Source organism: Polyodon spathula, chromosome 19 (assembly GCF_017654505.1).
Source record: "Polyodon spathula isolate WHYD16114869_AA chromosome 19, ASM1765450v1, whole genome shotgun sequence".
NCBI classification, from domain to species: domain Eukaryota; kingdom Metazoa; phylum Chordata; class Actinopteri; order Acipenseriformes; family Polyodontidae; genus Polyodon; species Polyodon spathula.
Genome location: NC_054552.1, coordinates 28000329 through 28021830, shown reverse-complemented (window position 1 = coordinate 28021830; position 21502 = coordinate 28000329). Strand labels below are relative to the sequence as shown.

The 21502-nt window shown below is 35.2% G+C and overlaps 2 protein-coding genes across 4 annotated transcripts; both read left to right on the top strand.

Annotated features, from left to right (window-relative positions):
• Positions 1–2128: 2128 nt before the first annotated feature.
• Positions 2129–14785, top strand: LOC121294907 (ras-related protein Rab-27A). 3 transcript variants are annotated; one of them, XM_041219094.1, is made up of 7 exons: positions 2150–2241; positions 5570–5686; positions 10675–10847; positions 11635–11720; positions 11838–11941; positions 12404–12527; positions 13911–14785. In XM_041219094.1, exons 3-7 carry the CDS (start codon positions 10695–10697, stop codon positions 14113–14115), a joined length of 672 nt encoding a protein of 223 aa, XP_041075028.1. In that variant the 5' UTR covers positions 2150–2241; positions 5570–5686; positions 10675–10694; the 3' UTR covers positions 14116–14785. The 3 variants fall into 3 exon arrangements, with proteins under 3 accessions (XP_041075029.1, XP_041075027.1, XP_041075028.1); XM_041219095.1 differs by lacking the exon at positions 5570–5686 and having other exon boundaries at positions 2129–2205; XM_041219093.1 differs by lacking the exon at positions 5570–5686 and having other exon boundaries at positions 2141–2241.
• Positions 14786–17459: 2674 nt separating this feature from the next.
• On the top strand, positions 17460–20450 carry LOC121294348 (probable ribosome biogenesis protein RLP24). The gene is made up of 6 exons (XM_041217966.1): positions 17460–17621; positions 18297–18410; positions 18495–18567; positions 18757–18820; positions 19321–19406; positions 20094–20450. Exons 1-6 carry the CDS (start codon positions 17541–17543, stop codon positions 20165–20167), a joined length of 492 nt encoding a protein of 163 aa, XP_041073900.1. The 5' UTR covers positions 17460–17540; the 3' UTR covers positions 20168–20450.
• Positions 20451–21502: the final 1052 nt, after the last annotated feature.

Sequence of the window (21502 nt, the reverse complement as noted above, 5' to 3'; positions counted from 1 at the left end):
TTCAGCATTTATTTTAATCATCACGGGGTGCGGTGGGCTTGTCACCCCGAGAGACTACGTGAAATAGGATTTTTGAAAGATTGCAGATTCGCCAACAAAAATGATATTCGGAAGACTATCCTTTTCACAAATTGCAATGGTGACTCTCATCGGAGTTGCTGGGGGAGTGTATGTGTACAAACCAATCTATGAGCAGTATAACAAAGAACAGAGGTTACTAAAAGAAAAGAAAGAGCCACAAGAGCTGGGAGAGCAGAAGGGAAACCCGAACAGCAAACCAGACTGTGGGTGCCATCATTAACCGGCACGGTGTCTTTGCTTTGATGATGGTGATGAATGCAAATTATTGTTGGTCAGAAATGGAACTGTAATAAATCATTGCAACTCTAGAACTTGTCGGGTTAATTTATATGATTATAATACATTATTTTTGAAGTCTTATTGCTTTTTTTTTCCAGCTGAAATATGTCATTTTAAATGCTTTTCTCCATAATGCCTTCCAGAGTACATTTCTACAGCCTGTCAGATCTGCTGTTTTGTCTGTTATGCCAAAAGTAGAGAAATGGTCCACACCTACATTACCTGGAATGGCTGGCAACCCGGAGTTATTTGTTAGCAGTTGCTGAAATGTGTTGCAAGGAGTAGGCGTTCTAATCTTGTGCAATCATCTCCAGTAGCTTGCCCTGTTCCTGAATGGCAGTTTTTAGGTTCTCTTATTTTTATTGCCTAACACATGTAATGACACTGTGTTGTTAGCTACTTGGTTGTGCAACTTTTAGAGCAGCTAGTTGCACAGTATAATTGCTGAAGTAGCTGCCTTGTTCCAGGAGCTTCAAGTCTGATGCACATGAACATATGAAACCACACTGGCAGTACCAAATAAAACAGTCTGCTTCTATATGTGTGCAAGAGATCATGTAATATCAAAGACCGTCATTGTTAACAGTAAACCCCTACGCGTTATGGCTAATGACCTTTTTTAAAATACACGTAGAAAGGAAACATTTCAGGGGCTTGCAGCTCTGCAACTCCAGTTTTGAAACAAAAATCTGGAATTCACATGGAATGGCCCTTACTATAAATAACAGTGGGTGGGTGTAACTATTTGGCATCAATATGAGCCACTTGCCTGGACAGCATGAGCCTCTGAGTTACAGTTCATTAGCAATGATAAGTATAACTAATAAATAACCTCGAGACTCTGGCTTGCCCAAAGATCCATTTGGTGTAACACCAATTTCCAAGGAGCGAGCGCCACAATCTAATTCAAGATTAATCAGACTGCCCTCAGGATCAGATAGAAGTGTCCCTTGTCATGGCCAGTTTGGACAAATCTATATATTATTTGAATATCAAACCTTCTTTATGTTTTTTTAAAACAGGGATGCAAACAAAAAAAGCTTAATTGACTGCATTTGCAACAAATTGTACCTACTTCATAATATAATTATACTGTACATAATGCTGAAAATCCCCAGTAAAAAAAAAAAAAAAGTACAGTATATCATATCATATACACATGTAAACGATTCTTAAGCGTGATCAGATGTTAAAGCTGACAAGGTGCTTCTAGTAAAGACAGTCCACGCAATATCCACGCAGTTAATCGACTATTGCTGCTGCAGTTCAATTTATTGTTCAACAAGGGTTGTGTTTTTATAAAATACTCAGAAAAAAACGTCAGCTTACATATCTCAATTCTAAAAAATCTAAATGGAAAAACTAAACTGCAAATGTATTTGATTCAAGATGTATGTCATTATACTGTATTATTCAAACATATTTTACATATCACATTATATATGCATGTTTATTTTTTTTAATTTAAGGTTCAAACAGTTATTATCTCACCTTACTATTTTTATTAACTGCCTCTTAAAATCTAAAAGAAGACCACGTTACGCACTGTGCAAAGCCTCACGAACTGCGACTGCAGCATCGCCCAGTGTAGAGAGTGGTGTAAAAGCGAAGTGGCCAAGGACAGGGAAATGCATTTTTCGCATAAATTCCGTTCTACTTGCTTCAGCGAGATAGCATCAGTTTGATTGTGATACAGAAGGAGGAGTCGATATTACGGGAAGTGATGTTGCATTAACGGAAAAGGGCAGGTTTGCATTGGTTACAACCCAAAAAGGACGGACAAACTGGTTAAAAGGAGAGTGTCAGAAGAAGTGGTCAGAAAGTTGAACTGCGTTTTTCACGCTAGTAAGTAATAAAAAGGACTATCATTTTCCGGTGTCGGTAAGTAAAATAGTTCCATCCTTATATAGTAAAACTTAGGTTAACTTAAGTAATTGTCGTTTTTTTAATCTGTTTATGTAATAAATGTGTCTGTTTTAGCTGCACGTATTTGCGAAGTATTGAAGGAGTTTGACACAAGTTATGATGTAACATACTACATACTGTAATCGCGTGCATATAAGTTAGAACTCTAGCGGTCAAAGGCAAAGCGACGAATTTACTGCCACCATCAGTTGCAACATTTAAAGCACACATTGAACACTTCTGTTAGTTACTTTCAACCCATCGTCCTGATAAGCTATTTTGGGCCTGTCCTTATATAGAAGTAGGTTGGTACTGTATTTATGAACTTCAGTAAACAACATGCAGGATACAGTATCCTGTACAGATTTTGGCATGCACGGTTATGTACGATATGTGTGAGTGACACTGCCTATAATTATTTTAATAGACTGCACTAGTTATTGATGGAAATTATTGTTGTTCTTTCCACATACAAAGTTTGTATATCCTGTTACTTACTATATATTACTATATGTTACTTACTATATATTAGTGCCCATCGTAGGGTCTTTGAATTTGAAGATTCTTAATCTAGACCACAGGTTTATATCTATCTATCTATCTATCTATCTATCTATCTATCTATCTATCTATCTATCTATCTATATATATATCTATCTATATATATATATATATATATATATATATATATAATATATATATATATAATAATATACACACACACACACACACACAAGTGTTTTTCATGTCCAGGGGTTACAGGGCATAACATATGATTAATATAAAAAATGTATTAAATATTGGAAGCAGACCAGCTGTTTATCATTTGTTGTTGTAACTAATAAAGAAACAAACAGATGTATTATTTTCTTATGCCTGGAACACTCCGTTGCGCACACTGCAGATATTAATACACAGTAACTTGGCCTAACCGCGATCTCCTGGATTTGCTATTCAGTTGTTTGTAGTCATTTTAATAAGTGATCAATAAATAACCCCGGGGGTACACTTCTTGTACATATGTTTTATTTATATACTTGATAAGGGTACTGTACTGTGATTAACGAACTAAGCCATTGGTATGCCACTGTAAAATATGTAATGCTAGTACTGAGAGAATGAATACCTAGACTTTAGAACTGTTTAATATCAGTTTAGGTGAAGGGTGATGTTTCTCCGGAAACAAGTTACTGTCAAATCTCAGTAGATTTGTATCTTTAAGTGGCTAATATTTTCTCATTAAAGTTGCTTTCTATGCATACAGTATAGATATTAAACAGAATTGATATTAAAATTGATAAATGGGAAATGAAGCCAGCTGGGGTTTCCATTGCTCTAACATGACTACTTATTTTGCATGGTTTCAGATGAGATAGAAAGTAACCGAAAGCATGGGCTCTCCATTTCCCAGTGAATTGTCTAATAGGAAAACAGTGGTTATAGAAGTGTGCTATGGCATGACTCTGGGCTCTTCCTAAAAAAAAAAGTAGGGCAGATGGGAGTTAAGAGGACCATTTTGACCATGAACTGTAGTGGCATCAAAAAGTTTTTAATTTGGAAAGCCATTTGATACTTTATAAAACTATTTGTTTGTAAAACCTTTCAAAGAAGATTAAACTCAAAATGTTCTTAATAATACATGTTATTAGTCTCAAAGTTACGAGTTATTTACCCTGCATTGGTATATTACTATACTAATAGTTGAATCTGTACAAGCAAATCTACAGATAGGTTAATACTTTAGTGCTTCTGAAGTATGCAAGCATCATGGAAAGGCTTCATATTTTCATAGTTGTAGTCTAACTATAATTTTGTTTACCTAATGTGGCTGACAGCTTGATCGTGATCAAATCGATGCATTCCTTACATTTTGTATCTGCACATTACGATTCTCCCATCTACATTTTCTAGTAAGATATATATTTTTAAACCTCTGCCCATAGATCAGTAGCCTAGCGTCAGTGACCTTAACGTAACACCTGCCCTAATATATTGCTTTCATGTTACCATTATTCTTGATAAACTGACAATTAAAAATATTTATTATAAATTATATATGGTTTAATACTGTTAGCTGGTGTGTGTAACATTCCAACAGTAGAGGTGGTTACTGGGAAATTGATTGTGACATTTGTACAAACGTTATTTCTGTTAGCAAGAAAACCGATGTGAATGCAGAAGTTAACTTTTTTTAAACAGCTTGCGCCAGTCTGATAATTAATGTAACTTTGCTATTTTGAAGCGCAGAGGCAAAAGCAATCGAATAATTTCTGAAAGGAATAAAACTATTGTAACAATTTAAAATTAGCCAGAAAGTACTCACTGCAAGAATAAAGACATATTTTCTTAGAGGGATTAAAAACACAGTTACAACCATATAGAAGATTCATACCTCCAGAGAAACTAAACTACCACTGTCTTCACACTTTGCCCTGCAAGTCTTGTTACAATATGTAGGCTAGGTCTTCAATACACAGTGATTGGGGGTGGATTTTGTGTGACTCATGCTACCTCATTATGAAGCTTAGGATTGCTACAGACGCTAATGGCTGTAAGGAGCCGTGTTCTTCTGCCACTGCCCCTGTGGGCGTGAAGGTGTTGATTTGTGTGTTTCCCCTGTGATCTTCTGAGAGAAACTTTTCTACCCTTGAGCAGTAATTTAAACAAATATGGGGAAAAAAGTGCCAAAACCATCCAATCTTTTCCCAAAGCAATGCCAGGCCGTGAAGAACCAATTGAAATAAAAGTAAACAACACTGAGGATAGTGTAAAAATAAATAAATCTGAATAGGCAGAGTTAATAACCTGTAGTTTCTGACTTGCAGTGATTTTATATTAGTGATAATGCTTTAGTGCAATGGAACTAGGCACTGTCATTCTACAGACTCTTTGCTCAAGGCTTGTTCCACTGATAAGGGTAAGGAATGAGAATGTACATTCACAAGAATGTACAGCATTTTCTTATGAGATATAGTGCCTTGGTAAAATAAAATGCAAAAAATGCTGCAAAAAAAAAAAAAAAAACCTTGAAGTGTAGATATTGTGGTGATATCATAGGAGACATGGTTATATAATTGGGTACTTGGCTTTGTTAAATGTTAGAGTCACCTGACTGGTCAACGCTGCCACATGACGAACTGCTGATACTTATTAGATAAGGATGTTGTGCATTTTGAGTTAAGTCCATGTGTGAGTGTTGCCTTGGAAAGAAGTAGTTTGAGTTGCTTTATGTGATACTTCAGTGAAATACAAGTTTCTCAAAAGGTCAGACTGTTGCAAATTTATGCCAACCTGTTTCTTGAAGATGAGACGAAGAGCTGTTCTGTGGATGGATTAAAGGCTGAAGTTCACTTTGATGCATGACGGATCAAAACTTCTACACAGAATCAAAATCTGTTCTGTTTTTCCTTGAAGCGTTAAGGTATGTTATTAATAAGGTCAAACGTGTTAGGTACAGTAAATGGTAAGTTGCATTATAGAGTATCTGCAGTTTTTTAGGTTAAGTTTTGGGATTGGTTTGATCAACCTATGCCCTGCTGGATTTTATTAGAACATTTTACAGCACTTGGGAATTGCACTGTATTGCATCAACTACCTATATGTTATATCAGGATTACCCATAAAAATAGATGGTTGATGGAATCCAGGGGAAAGATTTTATAGGTTCTGTTCAGGCTTAATTATAGAATTCCCTGCTGAAAGGAACCTGATAATAATGATATACCATTTCTTTTTTATATAAATATAATAAAAACTAAATGATACTGTGACAAAATTAATATAAGACTTTGAATTAATATTCAGTTTGTATAACTTATCACTCTGATTTTTATCTGACTTCTTTTATTGGCCTTGTGGTATGAATATGCAGTGATGGAGAATGTCTGTGAACATGTCCGGTCATAATCATCAGGATGCAGCTGTTCTGCGTAAGAATGGAAAAGACCGTGTCCTCTTTATAGCTGCATGCTGAAGTGTTGAAAGAAAAAAGTACGTGCCCTATGGTTTCAGCTGTTCAGCGCTCCATTTCCTTAATCACTAGACATTACAAGAGCATGTTTGTTCACTGCAATGTAGTTTTAGATGCTTCAAAAACCTTCCTAGCATAAGCAAGTTCAGCTGTGGTGCAGAATGCAGGTGCGAGCCACTCCTTTGTGACACATAGGCTCGGAACGCTGTGTGCTCACTACAGTAGGTGGTGTTGCAAAGAGCTTCTGCAGATCGCAGTACTTTGACTTTAAGCCTGGGGATTTCCTACTGTTTGTTGTCGTGAAGGTAAGATTGTTCTGCCATTTGCATTGGAATAGTTCTAGGGATCAGTGTTCCAGATGTTGCTTTCACATGATGTGTGCATGAGCAAGGTGTTCGCAAGGTGTAAGTTTTTAATTGAATAGTAGTACCAAGAAAGAAATATTAGCAAGCAAGTCTGATTTCTTGTGAGAGCCTACATATTCAAAGTGCTCTTGAAGCTTTGGGCAAGCATTTAAAAATCAAATATTGAAAGCCTCTCAATATATGAGCAGCTAGTGAATGGGCTACATCTAACGGCAGACATATTGTTGCTCAGCATATTACATAGTGTTGTATGTAACCTGCTGCTACTGTTGAAGATCCACTATTATTACTGGAAAGCAACTGAAATGTATTGTTATTTGCTAACAGGTGCACCGAGTGAATAGCTGGGATGTTTTTTTTTATTTTCAGTTCTAGTGTGCATAAGCTGCTGTTATAGTCATCAGCAGTCAACATTGATGATTAAGGATACGATTTTGTCACGGTTATTGTACATACACAGGAAAGTTGCAGAAAAAAAGCCAAGAATTCCAAGAGGCAATCCACACACAGGCAGAGGGCGGGTGTGGAGCCAGAACCTCTCGCACTCCAGCCTAGCGCCGATACCGCTGTACAAAAGAGCCGGCTCCTTTGTAAGGGGCGTGTATCAGCCTTATTTCTTATGTGTTTTTTTACTACCGTGTTCAAAATTAAACAGTACTGTTATAAATATTATTCAATAATAAGAATGAGACGTTTTAAATTGGTTGTTTCTGAGTAGCCTACAGAGCACTGCCCCTTTTTTAAAAAAAAAAAAAAAAAAAAAAAAAAGTTAGTCAAGTCACACAGGCACCATGTCTAAGAAGCGGGCATCACAAAGATCAGAAAAAAACAGATTGACTACACAGATAAACCTCATGTTTTAGCTATAGGTTGCAGGAAATAAATTTAAAAAAAAAAAGTTCAGCGGCAGTCTGAAGTATTTTGTTTAGCAATGTTTAGTTTTGGAGAAAGTGAGTATTTTCAACAGACTACTTGGGTACACTACAGTGTATGAAAACAAAGTTTCAAGAAATAAAATATAAGTATTAGTTAATATTTTTTTAAAGATGCAAGCCCACTTTTGTTTAAAAAAAAAAAAAAAAAAAAATGAACAAGCTCTGTATTTATGTAAAGATCACAACAGTAATACGATCTGTGTTCATTAGTTACACGTAAATGCTGTGTGCACACAACCAAACAATTTACAGATACTCGCATACTGTACTGCATTTTTAAAGGAAATAAAGGCAGTGCCTAACCAAATATGTTTTTACATTCATTTCCCAGGTTTCACAGACTTTTGCTCAAATTCACGATTTTGGTGACCTCCATGACAAAATGTAATCCTTATTGATGATTCAGTGTCTTTGTTTGTCTGGGGCTCTGCTAAATGGACACCTTCCAGATAACAGTGGATAGATAACCTACAGCAGGTGCTTGTTCACTTCATTCACTGGGTGGAGGTGTGTTACTAAATATTTAGACAGGGAGGAAGGTAAACCTGGTGTGCGGTGTCATAAAGCTCTGTAATGAAAATATTAACATTTAAGGTTTGGTCAGAAAAGTGTGTGTATTATATATATATATATATATATATATATATATATATATATATATATATATATATATATATATATATATATATATATATATATATATATATATATATATATATATATATATATATATATACACACACACATTGAAAACAAATAATTATTGTACATTTGTAAACTAACAAGAATAATGATCACACAAGTACTGACAGCCGGAAAAAGAGACTGTCCGTATAAGGAACAAAATACTTACGCTGGGGGAGGTACAGGTTAAATAATGTACAAATTCTAAACTATATGAAATGATTTCCTTGGCATCGACTTACTACATTTATTTTTTATTTTTTATCAGAAACAGAAGAATTCTCTTGATACATGCTTGCCAGTGTCGCCAAATAAATATGGGTCTGCCTGTGCTTGCAGCAGCGGGAGGTTACATTTACATCTTCAAGCTCTGTTATAGTCTTGATTATTTGACTCCATTCACAGGTGGAGGTTTATTACCAAGTATTTCTAAAGAGGGGAGATTTTAACATATCAACTTTGTATATCATTGGTGTTTAAAACCCTGTTTTAAATGAAAATATTACTATTCAAGGTTTTTATTATGTGAACAATATTGAGTAACTTGCTTGTAATGTACTTTTAAAGACTATTTACCTTTTCTCTATATATAATAAAAACGATCTGTATCGACTGTTCATGTTGAAATTTAATGTTTAGCAAGAGATGGCTTTACATTAATTTGAGACTGAGCGTGCATAAGACTAAAGGAGAATAAGCACAATTTAACTGATACATAACTCTGTGAGTTCTGCTTGTTTGATTAGGTAGAATAAGCATTTTTGATATGCTCGTTGTTCACGGTGTATTCATGGATGCAATAATCTGTTTTTACATGTTATTTACAGCACTGACGAATGTGTTGAAAATAAATCGTATGGATGGCATTCTGAGTAAAGCCTATTCTGTTTTTTGATTAAACTCACCCATTAGTGTGATAGTTTATTATTCTAATTTCCCTAGGTTTGGCTGTAATTTTCAACATAGGTGCAGGGTAGGCAAATAACACAATTTTTACCGAGGAATTGCCTTTTTCAAGATTAGCATGTTATAACTGGCCACAGTGCTTATGGAAAAGTTGGGCTAATGAGTGCCTGTACCTTCAGAAACACACAATCAAGATTTGAAACTTTGCATTGACATTTAGTCCAAGATATTCTTCATCATAGTCTGAATGTCACTCTGAGTGCCCTGTGTTATTCAGAGTAATGGAAACCGATTGGCTGAGTTATTGAAAGGCTACATTTTGATTTAACTTTGCATAGGTATTTGTTAGCATTTGATTTGATGGTCATGACAGTGACCTTGGTTTTCATTATAATGACAGGTATAATGTGTTAATATCACTGACTCGCTGGTTAGACCAACAGCTGCAATATAACAAGCAAAATACACAGAAAACTATACATCAGTCAAAGTGGTAAAAATACTGTAGATCTGGTGATGCACAAGTTTGTTTTTAATGTGACCCCTGAAATGTGTAAATCTCTGGCTGGACTGCTTTAGCATGGTTGAGGATTACATGTTTAGGTAGAAGTTTTTACACATTTAGGTAGGAGTTTTAAGCCAACATTTATAAGATAAAATGCCAGTCTTTGTGGGGTCTGAGCGTTTGCTGAGTTAGATGCTACCACAGCTACGGCTGAACAGATTTATCTCGAGTTCGATTTTCTTCCAACTGTTAAGCAGCTTATTCTTGTGCTGAGTGTTACGAGTTCAGAGAAGTGAAAAGAATGTTGATCTTTGTTGGATATTTTCTCATGGGGCAGTCATATGATGTGAAAGACATTTTCTTCTACAGTATGTTATGTAGTCTTTCACAAGGGTAAGTTGGATTTGTGGTTGCTTTTGAAGCTAGGATTTTTCACACACACATTACATTTTTGTTTGTTAAGCATTTAATTACTGGTCTTTGCTTCTGTTTTATGTTTAGTATACTGTGCAATACACTGCTATTTTGTAACATACCATCATTATTCTGTTAGACACAGTTCATGCAGCATTAAGAAGGGTGTGACTTTACCATAAAATAATGAGGACTGGATATTCTTGATTTTTTAACAGCAACATGTATGCCCTTTGGATAGCTAGTAAAATCTAAAATACAGCACTAGGGTGCTCCTCCTGGAGTTCAGATATGCTTGTTCTTATAGAAAATGTAAAAAACCCAACACCTCTACTACGTTTTGCTTTGTGCTGTGAGTTTCCAGTACTGTATTCATGTACATATTCTAAAAAAAACCCAGAAGCTTTACTCTGAATAACCCAATTATTGGGTTAGTCTAGCATTAACTTATTTGTGGAGAGATAGTCTTAGACCAGTTTCTGGCTTTAGCAGTAACATATTAGCCCTACCCTCAAAAAAGCATTGCTATATTTTTGTGTGGCAAAACTTAATTGTTAATTGATTAGGTCAAATTGAGTTTAAAAAAAAAAAAAATTATAATTAACAGTGGTGTGTTTGCTTGTGTTGCAGGTCAGAGCGAAGTTCTCACCATGTCTGATGGGGACTATGATTACCTCATCAAATTCTTGGCTCTGGGAGACTCGGGCGTGGGAAAGACCAGCTTCTTGTACCAGTACACAGATGGAAAGTTCAACTCTAAGTTTATCACAACAGTGGGCATAGACTTCAGAGAAAAAAGGGTGGTGAGTAAGCAGTTGTAATTGACAACACTGTCCTGTTTTAGTAGTTTTTTTTTTCACTTGGAGTTGGCCTGCTTGGGAACTGCTGCCATTTGATTAGGTTTGTCCCATGATGGGAGTGCTCCAGGGGGCCATGGCTTGGGTTAGTTGAGGAGCTGCTCCTGGGTCCGGCTCTGCAAGCTGAAATGACCCTGTACCGGAAATAGTCACACACTATTTAACTTGAAAACCAAACTGGATCAGGTGTTTTTGAATTCTGTATGAAAGATGAGCAGGAATGTAAGTACCAGAAGTTGACCTCCGGAGGTTTGGAACACAGATCAAAGACGAAAAAGATTTTAGTGTTTTTCTATTTTCTTAAATATTCTTCAGCTTGTTAATAATTTCTGTCTGTTGGTAGTTTTTGAGCATGCAAACCTTGCAACTACAAACTTTGTCAAATTATTTAGAAAACGTCACTTGCTCGCTTGCATTCTCCACTACAGTGAATAAGGATGTCGCAGTGGAAACATTTGCTGATTTAAGAGCTGTAAACAGCAAGAAGAGCTTAGATGACAATGTAACTGACCACCTTCAGTTTCTAAACTAGAATGGTTCCCTTTGGGCATTTCTGTCCTGCTGCCACAAGAAGGTTTTCAAGGACACTAAATGAAATGGCTTTATCGATTTTAAACAATCTAATTTATGTGTGTAGCGTGCTTTTGAATTCAAGCATGCTGCTTTGGTGGCATAAAACAAAGGCAATATAAGCTTAATAGAAAAAAAAAAAAAAATCTCTTACTTTTAATAGATGTATAAATCTTGTGGCCCAGAGGGGAATTCTGTCAGAGGGCAAAGAATACACATTCAGCTCTGGGACACGGCGGGACAGGAAAGGTGGGTTATTATTATTATTATTATTATTATTATTATTATTATTATTATTATTATTTATTATTATTATTATTTTTATGAGTACTGCATACCACATTGATGTTTTCTTCGTCCTCCTAGATTTCGAAGTTTAACAACAGCTTTCTTCAGGGATTCCATGGGCTTTCTTTTGCTATTTGATCTCACAAATGAGCAAAGTTTCCTTAACGTCAGAAGCTGGATGAGTACGATTTAACATTCTTTTAAGTTCTTCAGAGTTTGTACTGTAATAGTTATATGTCCTTAAGCCTAAATACCTGGAGTCACTGTATGCTAATGTAAATGGGGGTCTATATTCATGGTCTGAACAGCAGCCAATCAAAATAGTTTAAACTCTTAAACGTTTGTTCTTTTGCAGCATTGCATTTCAATTGTTTTCGGTGATGTTATTAAGGAGGCCATTAAACCCCCCTTGAGGGGAAGCCCCAGAAGGATATATGAACCAGTGATATTATTTGGCTCATTTGCCACAGTTTAGATCATAAAAATAAACCCAAATAAGTCGTAACTGAATGTATTTTTTTAAAAAGTCTTGTTTTATTAAATGTACAACTTTCAGAAATGGCAGTACAGCCTGGATGGAAAGCAGGTGTCTGTTTTACAATTAACACTGCAAATATTTATCACATTAATGTCTTTCTATTTAGGTCAGTTACAGACGCATGCATATTGTGAAAACCCAGACATTGTTTTATGTGGCAACAAATGTGATCTGGACGACCAGAGAGCGGTGAAGGAAGAGGAAGCCAGGGAGCTTGCTGATAAATATGGGTATGTAGCCTGACATTGTAGCTCTTGCTAAACTGTGTTCTAGTTTACTAAGAGGGAAGTGTCAAATGCCAGCAGACGCAGTGTTTGCATTAGCCCAAATGTTTGATGCAGCAGGTAACAATGCAAATAATCTATCTATTTAAATGGTAGTTATAGACCTCCAGAAAGGGTGGAGTAGTTTTCTCTTACCTTTGTACCATTTCAGTCTTCTACAATAATAGTTTGATTAAGAGCTCTTGTTTGAGCTCTCATTGAAAATAGCTATTGGCATACAGTGATAAACCCATTGTTAAAGTGACAGTGAATGATTTTTGTGGTTCCCTGATTGAATAGTTCTTTGTATTTGGCCATAAGAAACATATCTCTCATAAATCCATATAGAGAAAATTGATGGATTCCAGTCTCTACCTGGGAGGGGGCATTGTTTAAAAATGCAGAGGCCAATATAGTGCATGTTAAAAGTGTACACTAAAAGATCAGCATTGCTGTGGCTAAGGCTGAATACAATGCAAAAATACTTTTTAGATTTTGTTTATCTGCGTACATTTTAATTAATGAGTGTGTCCAATTTCATCAAAACATTTATTCAATGTCCAGGAATCTGTGCTGTTTTGTGTCCTGTGGTGATAAAGAAGGTGTTGAGGTAGATGGGGCAAAACTCACGCAACATAAGGATAGTTTAATGACAGCAAATGCTCAAATCCTCATCCTTGTTGTTGAAAACACGTCTGAGTGAGCTCAAGACATGAGTGTTGAACACGTTCTACCATTGTCTTTTGAGTATTAACTTACAAGAATGAAAAAAATGAAATTACTCATTTGCAGGATGTTTTGCAAGTCCTGAACAAAGATAGCCAGCTACAAAGAGGGTTGCTTCATTTTCAAACGTAGTCTTTTTTTTTTTTTTTTTAAGTAAGTAAAATGCTTGTTAGTGGTTCTAGGGTTGCTCCAGACTGTAATGGGAGCATTTTCTGGTCTATGCATGTGCTGTTCTGTAAAGGCCACTTGAAAGATTGATCATTTTGGTTGATTAAGAGTGACTCGTATGTCAAAGTACTGTACTTTTGTTCCTCATCCTAAAATCTTTACGGTACCAATCGATCAGAGCCCTTACTCAAACAGAGAAACAAACAGAAATTCAGTTAATTGCCATTGATCTCTGTTTTACTTGATTTGGTTTCTTAGAGTTCCTATAAATTAGTATATTGACATTTTTTGATGACAACGTTGTATCCTAATTGACATGATCGGATCTTGGGGGACACCGGGATGTAATGTCTTCTAAATTATACAGAAAATGACACTGAAATTGCCAAGACAGAAGTGACAGGATTGAGAGAACCAAGCTAATGTGTTACCTTTTTTTTTTTTTTTTTTTTGTAGGATTCCTTACTTTGAAACAAGTGCAGCCAATGGGCACAATGTGAGCAAAGTAGTGGACACTCTCCTGGATCTCATCATGAAGCGGATGGAGCGGTGCGTGGACAAGTCGTGGATCCCCGACGGGGTAGTGCGCTCCAATGGCCACGGGTCTACGGAGCGGCTCAGTGACAGCAAGGACAAAGACCAGGGCATGTGCAACTGTTAATCTGCACCTGGAGGAGCACCCCAGGTTTCTGAGTAGTACAGCTGCAGTTGCCTTGACAAAGGACATGAACTTTCGGTGTTATTGTAACAAAGCCCTCCGTCAGAAGAGATGGAGGTGAATGCTAAAGGAAAGACTACATTTATTTTGCCCCTTTTAACTACAGTTGTACTACCAGTAACCAGTAATAAAGTAACCATACGCATGCAATGTACTGTATGGGTCAGGAGAGGTGGCGACTACTTGCTGATGCCATGATATTTAAAATATAAACTTTCTTGTATTCCAACAGGAAAACAGGGCAGAGTTAGTGCTAGCAAAGTTTCTTCAGTGCACTGAAACTGCCAGATGTTCTTTTGGGACCATTTCACTTCTTAATTGGATAGAAAGTGCTGTATACAGAACCTGTTGGTCCTGTTTTGGTGAGACACAATTGTCCTAAGTCTAATAATCATTATAGGAAATTAAATTGGTGATAGAATGATTTGTACGTAAAGTCTTTGATTCCAGTTAACCTGTGGTGGGTGTACGTTATGTTTATGTATTTTCTTTAGTATTCCTATTATGGTGGTGTTTTGGTGGATAGTTCTTTCTTGTTTTTACTAGATGGGATTTGTGCATGATTCTTCTTTTTTCTATGTTCCTAAAAAAAACAATCAATGTTAGTATATATATATATATATATATATATATATATGTATAAATATATAGATATTATATATATATATATATATATATATATATATATATATAAACTTGATTTCAATATGTGCCTAAATCAACTGTATTGTATTTTTTTAAAACATTGGATTGTTCCCAAACGCTCAATATAATGCCAAATATGTAAAGTACATTCTATGTAATGAAAGGATTCCTCATAATATTTTATTATTTATTAAGAATTGTGTAGTAAACATTAATATTTGCATCTTTATTATCCACAGAAAAAGTATGAAAGTGTTGTTTAATTTTCATGTGTAAGATGACAGCAAACAGCCCACAGGCTTTTGTTTAAACATTGTATGGAGGCAGTCAATGCAGTCTTCAGTAGCGTTTGGTCCAAGTCAATAGTTCATTTTTAAATTATTTTAATTCACTGGTGGAATAAGTGAACATCCTATAGCATATTTGATTTACATATAGATATACAATTGTAGTAACAAAGCTTAAATTACAATGTAAAATGCAGTATTTTTAAGGCTTAATATGTTCTGATCTGGATTTCTGATGTATCTCTAAACCCAAATTTTACAAAGACACGTCTGACTGCGTCTTCTTTTAGTGGTCGTGGTTAAAAAAAGTGAAAGACTCACTTTGCTATGATAAGAATAGGAATTATTAGGGTCAACATAGTGCTAAAAGTTCAGTGTGTGTGTGTGTGTGTGTGTGTGTGTGTATAATATATAAAATGTATGTATATGTGTGTGTTTTATTGTTATTTTTTACTTCAGTGCTGTCTCATTCTTTCACTATTTTGGTTATTTCACAGTTAATCCATGCTGATAGTAATTTAAGCACTTTTTAAATTAATATTGTAAAGGTATATATATTATCCATTAACATTATGTACTAAAACACTGAGAATATCTGTTTCCATTTTAAACATGTTCCAATTGTAAAATCATTTAGGTTTGATACTGAAAAATAAAATAAATATTTATCGCTTCAGTATTGTTTGAATGTGTTTACAAGGCTGTCAAATTAAATATGGCTTCACCTGACAGAAAAAAAAATACCCTTTACAATTAAAGAAAGTGTACCTTTTTATACTTGTGGGTTTCTTGTCTTGTACATTATTGGAAGAATTCTTCAACTTGGTTGATTTTTTTTTACATTTTTCAATAGAGCGGTTGTGTTAATGTGTGTTTACCTTGCACTGTGGTTTTAACCTGCACTGGTGCTTGAAGCTGTGAGATGCTTGTGCGGCACACCAAAGAGTTTACTATAAAGCTTGCATTTGGTATAGAATATAATACAAAGTGAGAATATATTACAACACAGCAATTTTAGTGCATTTGACTCTTGCTGTGCTTCATACTTAAGAAAGCATCAGCATTGAAATAAACCTGGGATGAAAGATGTTGAGAGGTTAGGAACAGATACCAAATAATTAAAAGATTCTGGGTTATTAGGTGAAAATTGTATTGTGGGGAAATGTGAACCAAGAATTGGTGTGGGTTTGCTGAGATCTATGACAATCAAAGTGTAGAAGCGAGAACTACACTACAGTTGAAACAGTGTTGCCTCTATGCTGGTCTTGAAGCCTTAAGATATGCTACAAAAACACATTGAAAAACATTAAGTGAATCTTTTTATTATTATTTTGAAATGGCACTGTTTAGATCAGGGGTTTCCAGTCACAATCCCAGAGGGTTATTCCACTCCAGATTTAACAGGTACACTTACATAATGAACTACTTTGGGGTCTGGATGGGGGATTAATTGGTTAAAATAAACAATTCAGAACAGGGTTGGAACAAAGACCAGGAGTGGAAGGGTCAACATTGGCCACCCCTGGTTTAAATTTATCACAGCACCTTAACACAGAAAATATCAGTAAAAGGGACCTGCAAAAAAGGCTTTTGAACCCAGGCTGCACTTTGTTTCTGATAGAACCTGGTTTTAGCCCATTCTAATTGCTTCATCAAACATCCATTAATGTTTTGGTAACTACTACAACTTCATTCTCTTTAAAAGTCAATAATACATATGGTGCTAATTACCCAATAGGACTTCTCTCAGAATTCTAATAGAAGAATAACACCGTGTAACAATGTTTTTGTTTTTTTGTTCCTGGGTAGTAAGTGTTATTTCCTAATTGCTTATGCCTCAAAAGTATAGAAAATGGCTATTATTCCCCACAAACTTTGCTTTTGTGACCAGGACAGTGATATTTCAAAATATCACTATTTCCAATGGGAAAACGGGCAAATGTGTGTCTTTTCGTTCACATAAAGTCAGTAAAAAACAACATATGAATCCAAATTAACTGACTACAATGACTACAAAAGATTTAGAAGTGAGTAGTTTTTTGAGATTTACGATTATACTGTATTTACTGATGACAAATAAAATCAGAATATTCCTACAACTTAAACTTCAAAGATAGTTTAAAGCAAAATCCAGTCATTCACTCAGTTCTGTAAAATATTTTATAATATGGGGCATACAATATGAACATGCATTGTCTATAAAATATTTGGGGTTTAGTTTGTGTTTAAAATACATTTTAAAATATATAGAAACAGCTTCTGTTTCTGAGCGGTATGCAGCAGGTCCAACAGGGGGCAGTGTCACAAAACAAACCACTGTACAGCACCCTTCTTCTCCGGAAGCTGAACTTTTCCACTTCCTTTAGTAAATCCTCCCAGCGAGGCTGTGGAGTTCAGTGTTTCAGTTGGTGGTTTAGAGTCTTGTATTTATTAAATATGCGTATTGAAAAATGTTATTTTTGCTCTGGGCCGGTCTACCCAGGGCATGGGATGATGTTTGTTCGAAATGACTGCAAGGTAAGGGGTCTTTTGAAGAGTAGTCAGTGTTCTTAGATTCAGGCCTTATCTTACAAAAATACGCCATGTGTTTGTTATGCAAAGCATAGCACGGTCGTGTAATTGTTTTTAACGTTATACGTGTCCTTTTATAGAATAATTTTAAAGTGGTTCTATTAAATGTTTATTATTTTGATGCTGTAAGTGCTGAATATAGCATGGCACTGCTTTGTGATGTCATTTGTTTACATTCTATTCAGAATCACATTGCCAAGTAAATCTTTGCGAAAATAATTGAATTGTTTTATTAGTTTTATCTTAAAAACATTTCAAGTGTCTCTGTATTACGAACTGAACTGTCAGCGAAAACGGGTTTTCTTTGATGGCACGAGAGTAGTTCTACTGAACTGGTGTATTGCAGTAAAAAGACAACAGTGAATTATATTTATCTCAAAGTAAAAACTTTATTAACAAGACCCTTTTGTATACCTGTGCTAAAATGCGCGTGTGTATTGGTGGTAATTGTTTCAGCAACTCCAATAACAAAAGTATAATAATTTATTTATCTCTAGATTGATGCTTTTGTAGCGTTATTTGATCTGTAGTAGTGCTGCCTGCAAGAACATCAGTAGACATTCAAAGTGTATTTGAGGTTGTGCTCTGCAGAGATTTTACTTTACTTTCTGTTATTTTTAGGTTTTCAGGTTTTGCAAATCAAAATGCCACAAAAACTTCAAGAAGAAGCGCAACCCAAGGAAGGTCAGATGGACCAAGGCTTTCCGCAAATCTTCAGGCAAAGAATTGACTGTAGTGAGTTGGGCTCTGTTCATTACCTGCTGGCATTTACATGTTTATAATAGACTAGGAGGTTGATGTCTGTGTTTTGTCTTGCAGGACAATTCATTTGAGTTTGAGAAGCGCAGAAACGAGCCCTTAAAGTACCAGAGGGAGTTGTGGAACAAGACGGGTAAGCAGATGAAATGCATTCGTCTTTATAGTGTATATTATAGCATTTGAAAGAACTGAATAAGGCTGTCAGGCTCTATACATTGAACTGCTGTTTGTTTTCATGACGAGAACACACACATTCATTTTTCTACTGCATATGTCTGTGGAATCCATTTCAAATCCTGTTTTTTTTCTTAACTTATTTTAGTGGAGTCTATTAAGAGAGTTGAAGAAATCAAACGGAAACGTCAAGCAAGGTTCATTATGAACAGGTGAGATATGGGCTTTTGTGTAATTGCGTGTTTAATAGATACATCTATCTATCTATCTATCTATATATATATATATATATATATATATATATATATATATATATATATATCCTATCTCTCTCTCTCTCTCTCTCTCTCTCTCTCTCTCTCTCTCTCTCTCTCTCTCTCTCTCTCTATATATATATATATATATATATATATATATATATATATATATATATATATCTAGGTTCCAAAATGGTACTTTTTATTCTCATGTATCTTAAAATGGTTACAATAAACATTTATTTAAAACAACCTGACATTGCTATATTATACTGAATGCAAACACATGTAAAAGGGCTGCTATACAGTGCAATATTTTATAGTTGTTTTTGTGCTAAAGGTTACCATTTTGAACATGGTGTTGTGCTCTTTATTTTGTGATCTAACTGTTTGTGTGAAAGTAAACCTGTATGCATTTGTGTTTAATGTATTCATTTTGGATTTTACTCTTAAAGGCTAAAGAAGGGCAAGCAGCTGGAGAAGGAGGAAGCTATCAGCGAGGTCAAAAAGAATATCCACCTTATCCGGGCTCCTCATGCAGGTAAGAATCGGATTTAAAAGCGAGTGGCTATTCATTGTGTTTCTGGAGCCTCTCTACAGGAAGGTTGTGATTTATTCTGCTGGCTTGGCGGTGTTTAATCAAGGGGGAACTCATTTTCATATGAATTCTCATCCCTGGTTGTTTTTAAAATGCATGCTTGCTATTCTCCTAATTAATCTGGGAGTAACTGGGTAAAAGCTTTCCTTTAGCTAATTTTAATATGTACTTTATCAGTGCTGCAAATTATATCAACTCATGATCACAGGTGGTTCACTGGAAAGCAAAGTTAAATATAAAATCTCTGGTATTTGATCTGCCCACAACTTGCCACGTTGTGTTTTTTTATGATTATTTTTTTGTGTTAGTCTCTTCCAAGATTAGTGCTGATTATGGGGAAGAATAACTAATATGTGATAAGAATTATTGAGTTTCCATATATTGTTATTTGTTCTGTGTGACATCTTGGTGAATCCTTGATTTTTCCCCTGGGTGCAAAGGAATCTCCTATGATATCAAATTGTTCAGCTTAAGCCTACACAAGTTGACACAGTGGCTTCTCCAGCTCCTTTTTTGTGCCTGCAGGTGTCACTGTTTAGCAGCTAAATTTGATGAGCTGTGTGGTGAAGGGGTAACATGAAAATGTGTTATTGATGTGCTTTTATTTATTCATGTGACTTCTAAATACAGGCAAAGCAAAGATGATGGAGGACAAGATGGTGCAAAAATTACAAGAAGATGTGGAAATGGGAGACGATCAGTAATACAGCACATCCTACAGTTTTCTCTACAGGATATTTTCAGTTCTTTATTTTCTGGGGGGGAGAAGGTCATCTCCTGTACAAAAAATGTTGGCATACAAACTGCATTTAGAGAAATGTATATCAAGCATTGCCAACACCCACATTTTTCATTAAATGCAATATGGAGAGAAAAAATGTCATTGTTTGTTACATTAAATACAAATGGAAAGCATGTTCTAATAACAAACTTTAAAACATCTGTCTGAATATACCATCACTGATAATAAAGGTTTTTACTATAGAATACCATGTTTCTTTTATTGCATTTAGTGTCTCAATTTTATTTAAAGCAATTTCAAATGTAAATGTTTTATCTACCTAAATCGCGATTTCACGGTAGTCGGGGAAATTGAGGGGTCACTGTGAAATTCACCTCTTTTAGGGGCCAATGCATACAGGACAAGTACGAAGAGAAAAAAAAAAAAAAAAACCTTGTTTAAATTAACTACTGCACAATGCAAGAGACGCAAACTACTACGTAGCTTCCTTTAGATTTTTTTATTCCTTTGCCATCCTGTGTGGATTGCACTTAGGTAGTAGTGAGCATCAACATTTACTATGTTTGGTGCTACATATAATAAGGGATGTAGTACAAGTGTGAAAGTATTGTTTGTTTTTAATCAAATGTTAACGGATATCTCCTGAATTCACAAATAATTGGTGACCATATTGTACCAGAGCCATGTGTCCTTGACTTTGGGTGTGGAAGGAATTCACATAAAACCTGAAAAGATGTGTATATGAATAAGTATAAAAAAATGTGTTTAATTATAAGCTCTAGCTCTATAAGCTAGAATTTCAGTGCAATATCAAATGAGAACATTCCTGCAGAGCCATTTTAAAAGCGGAACCTTTTATTAGAATTACTAAGTCAGGTACATTAAGATTTAAAATGGGTTTTCCCATGAGCCTTTTACTGAAGAAAATAACCAATGTCTGTATAAAATGCTGCATAACAATTTAATAGGGTTTTCTCTTATGTGGCAGTGTTGTGTTTTTTTTTTTTTTTTAATTATAAGCTTAATTGCCTTTGTTAAGAGTTTTGGGATTCTCGTCTAGCATGCTTTTATTTACACTGTTGAAGAAGGCATGCTTTATTATTAAATGTAATGTCTTGCAAAGAAATCAGCCATTAGCCAGAAAATTCCAAATGAAGGCTGCACTTAAGCATCAAGTAAATTATTCTTAACGAGCAGGTCACAATATATTGTATTCCAAAGAAACATTATGGAAATGGGATTACCTCTTTTCTCATTAGTGTGGTGGAGAACTTGGATTCCTTATTACGTTAATGTT

Excerpts from the sequence above, each read along its gene's own strand:
- LOC121294907 (XM_041219095.1), top strand. The coding sequence starts at position 10,695 with ATGTCTGATGGGGACTATGATTACCTCATCAAATTCTTGGCTCTGGGA. Across the intron at positions 11,942-12,403 it reads TAACGTCAGAAGCTGGATGA|GTCAGTTACAGACGCATGCA; the intron begins GTACGATTTAAC and ends CTTTCTATTTAG. Across the intron at positions 12,528-13,910 it reads GAGCTTGCTGATAAATATGG|GATTCCTTACTTTGAAACAA; the intron begins GTATGTAGCCTG and ends TTTTTTTTGTAG.
- LOC121294348 (XM_041217966.1), top strand. The coding sequence starts at position 17,541 with ATGCGTATTGAAAAATGTTATTTTTGCTCTGGGCCGGTCTACCCAGGG. Across the intron at positions 18,411-18,494 it reads CAGGCAAAGAATTGACTGTA|GACAATTCATTTGAGTTTGA; the intron begins GTGAGTTGGGCT and ends TTTGTCTTGCAG. Across the intron at positions 18,568-18,756 it reads GGAGTTGTGGAACAAGACGG|TGGAGTCTATTAAGAGAGTT; the intron begins GTAAGCAGATGA and ends AACTTATTTTAG.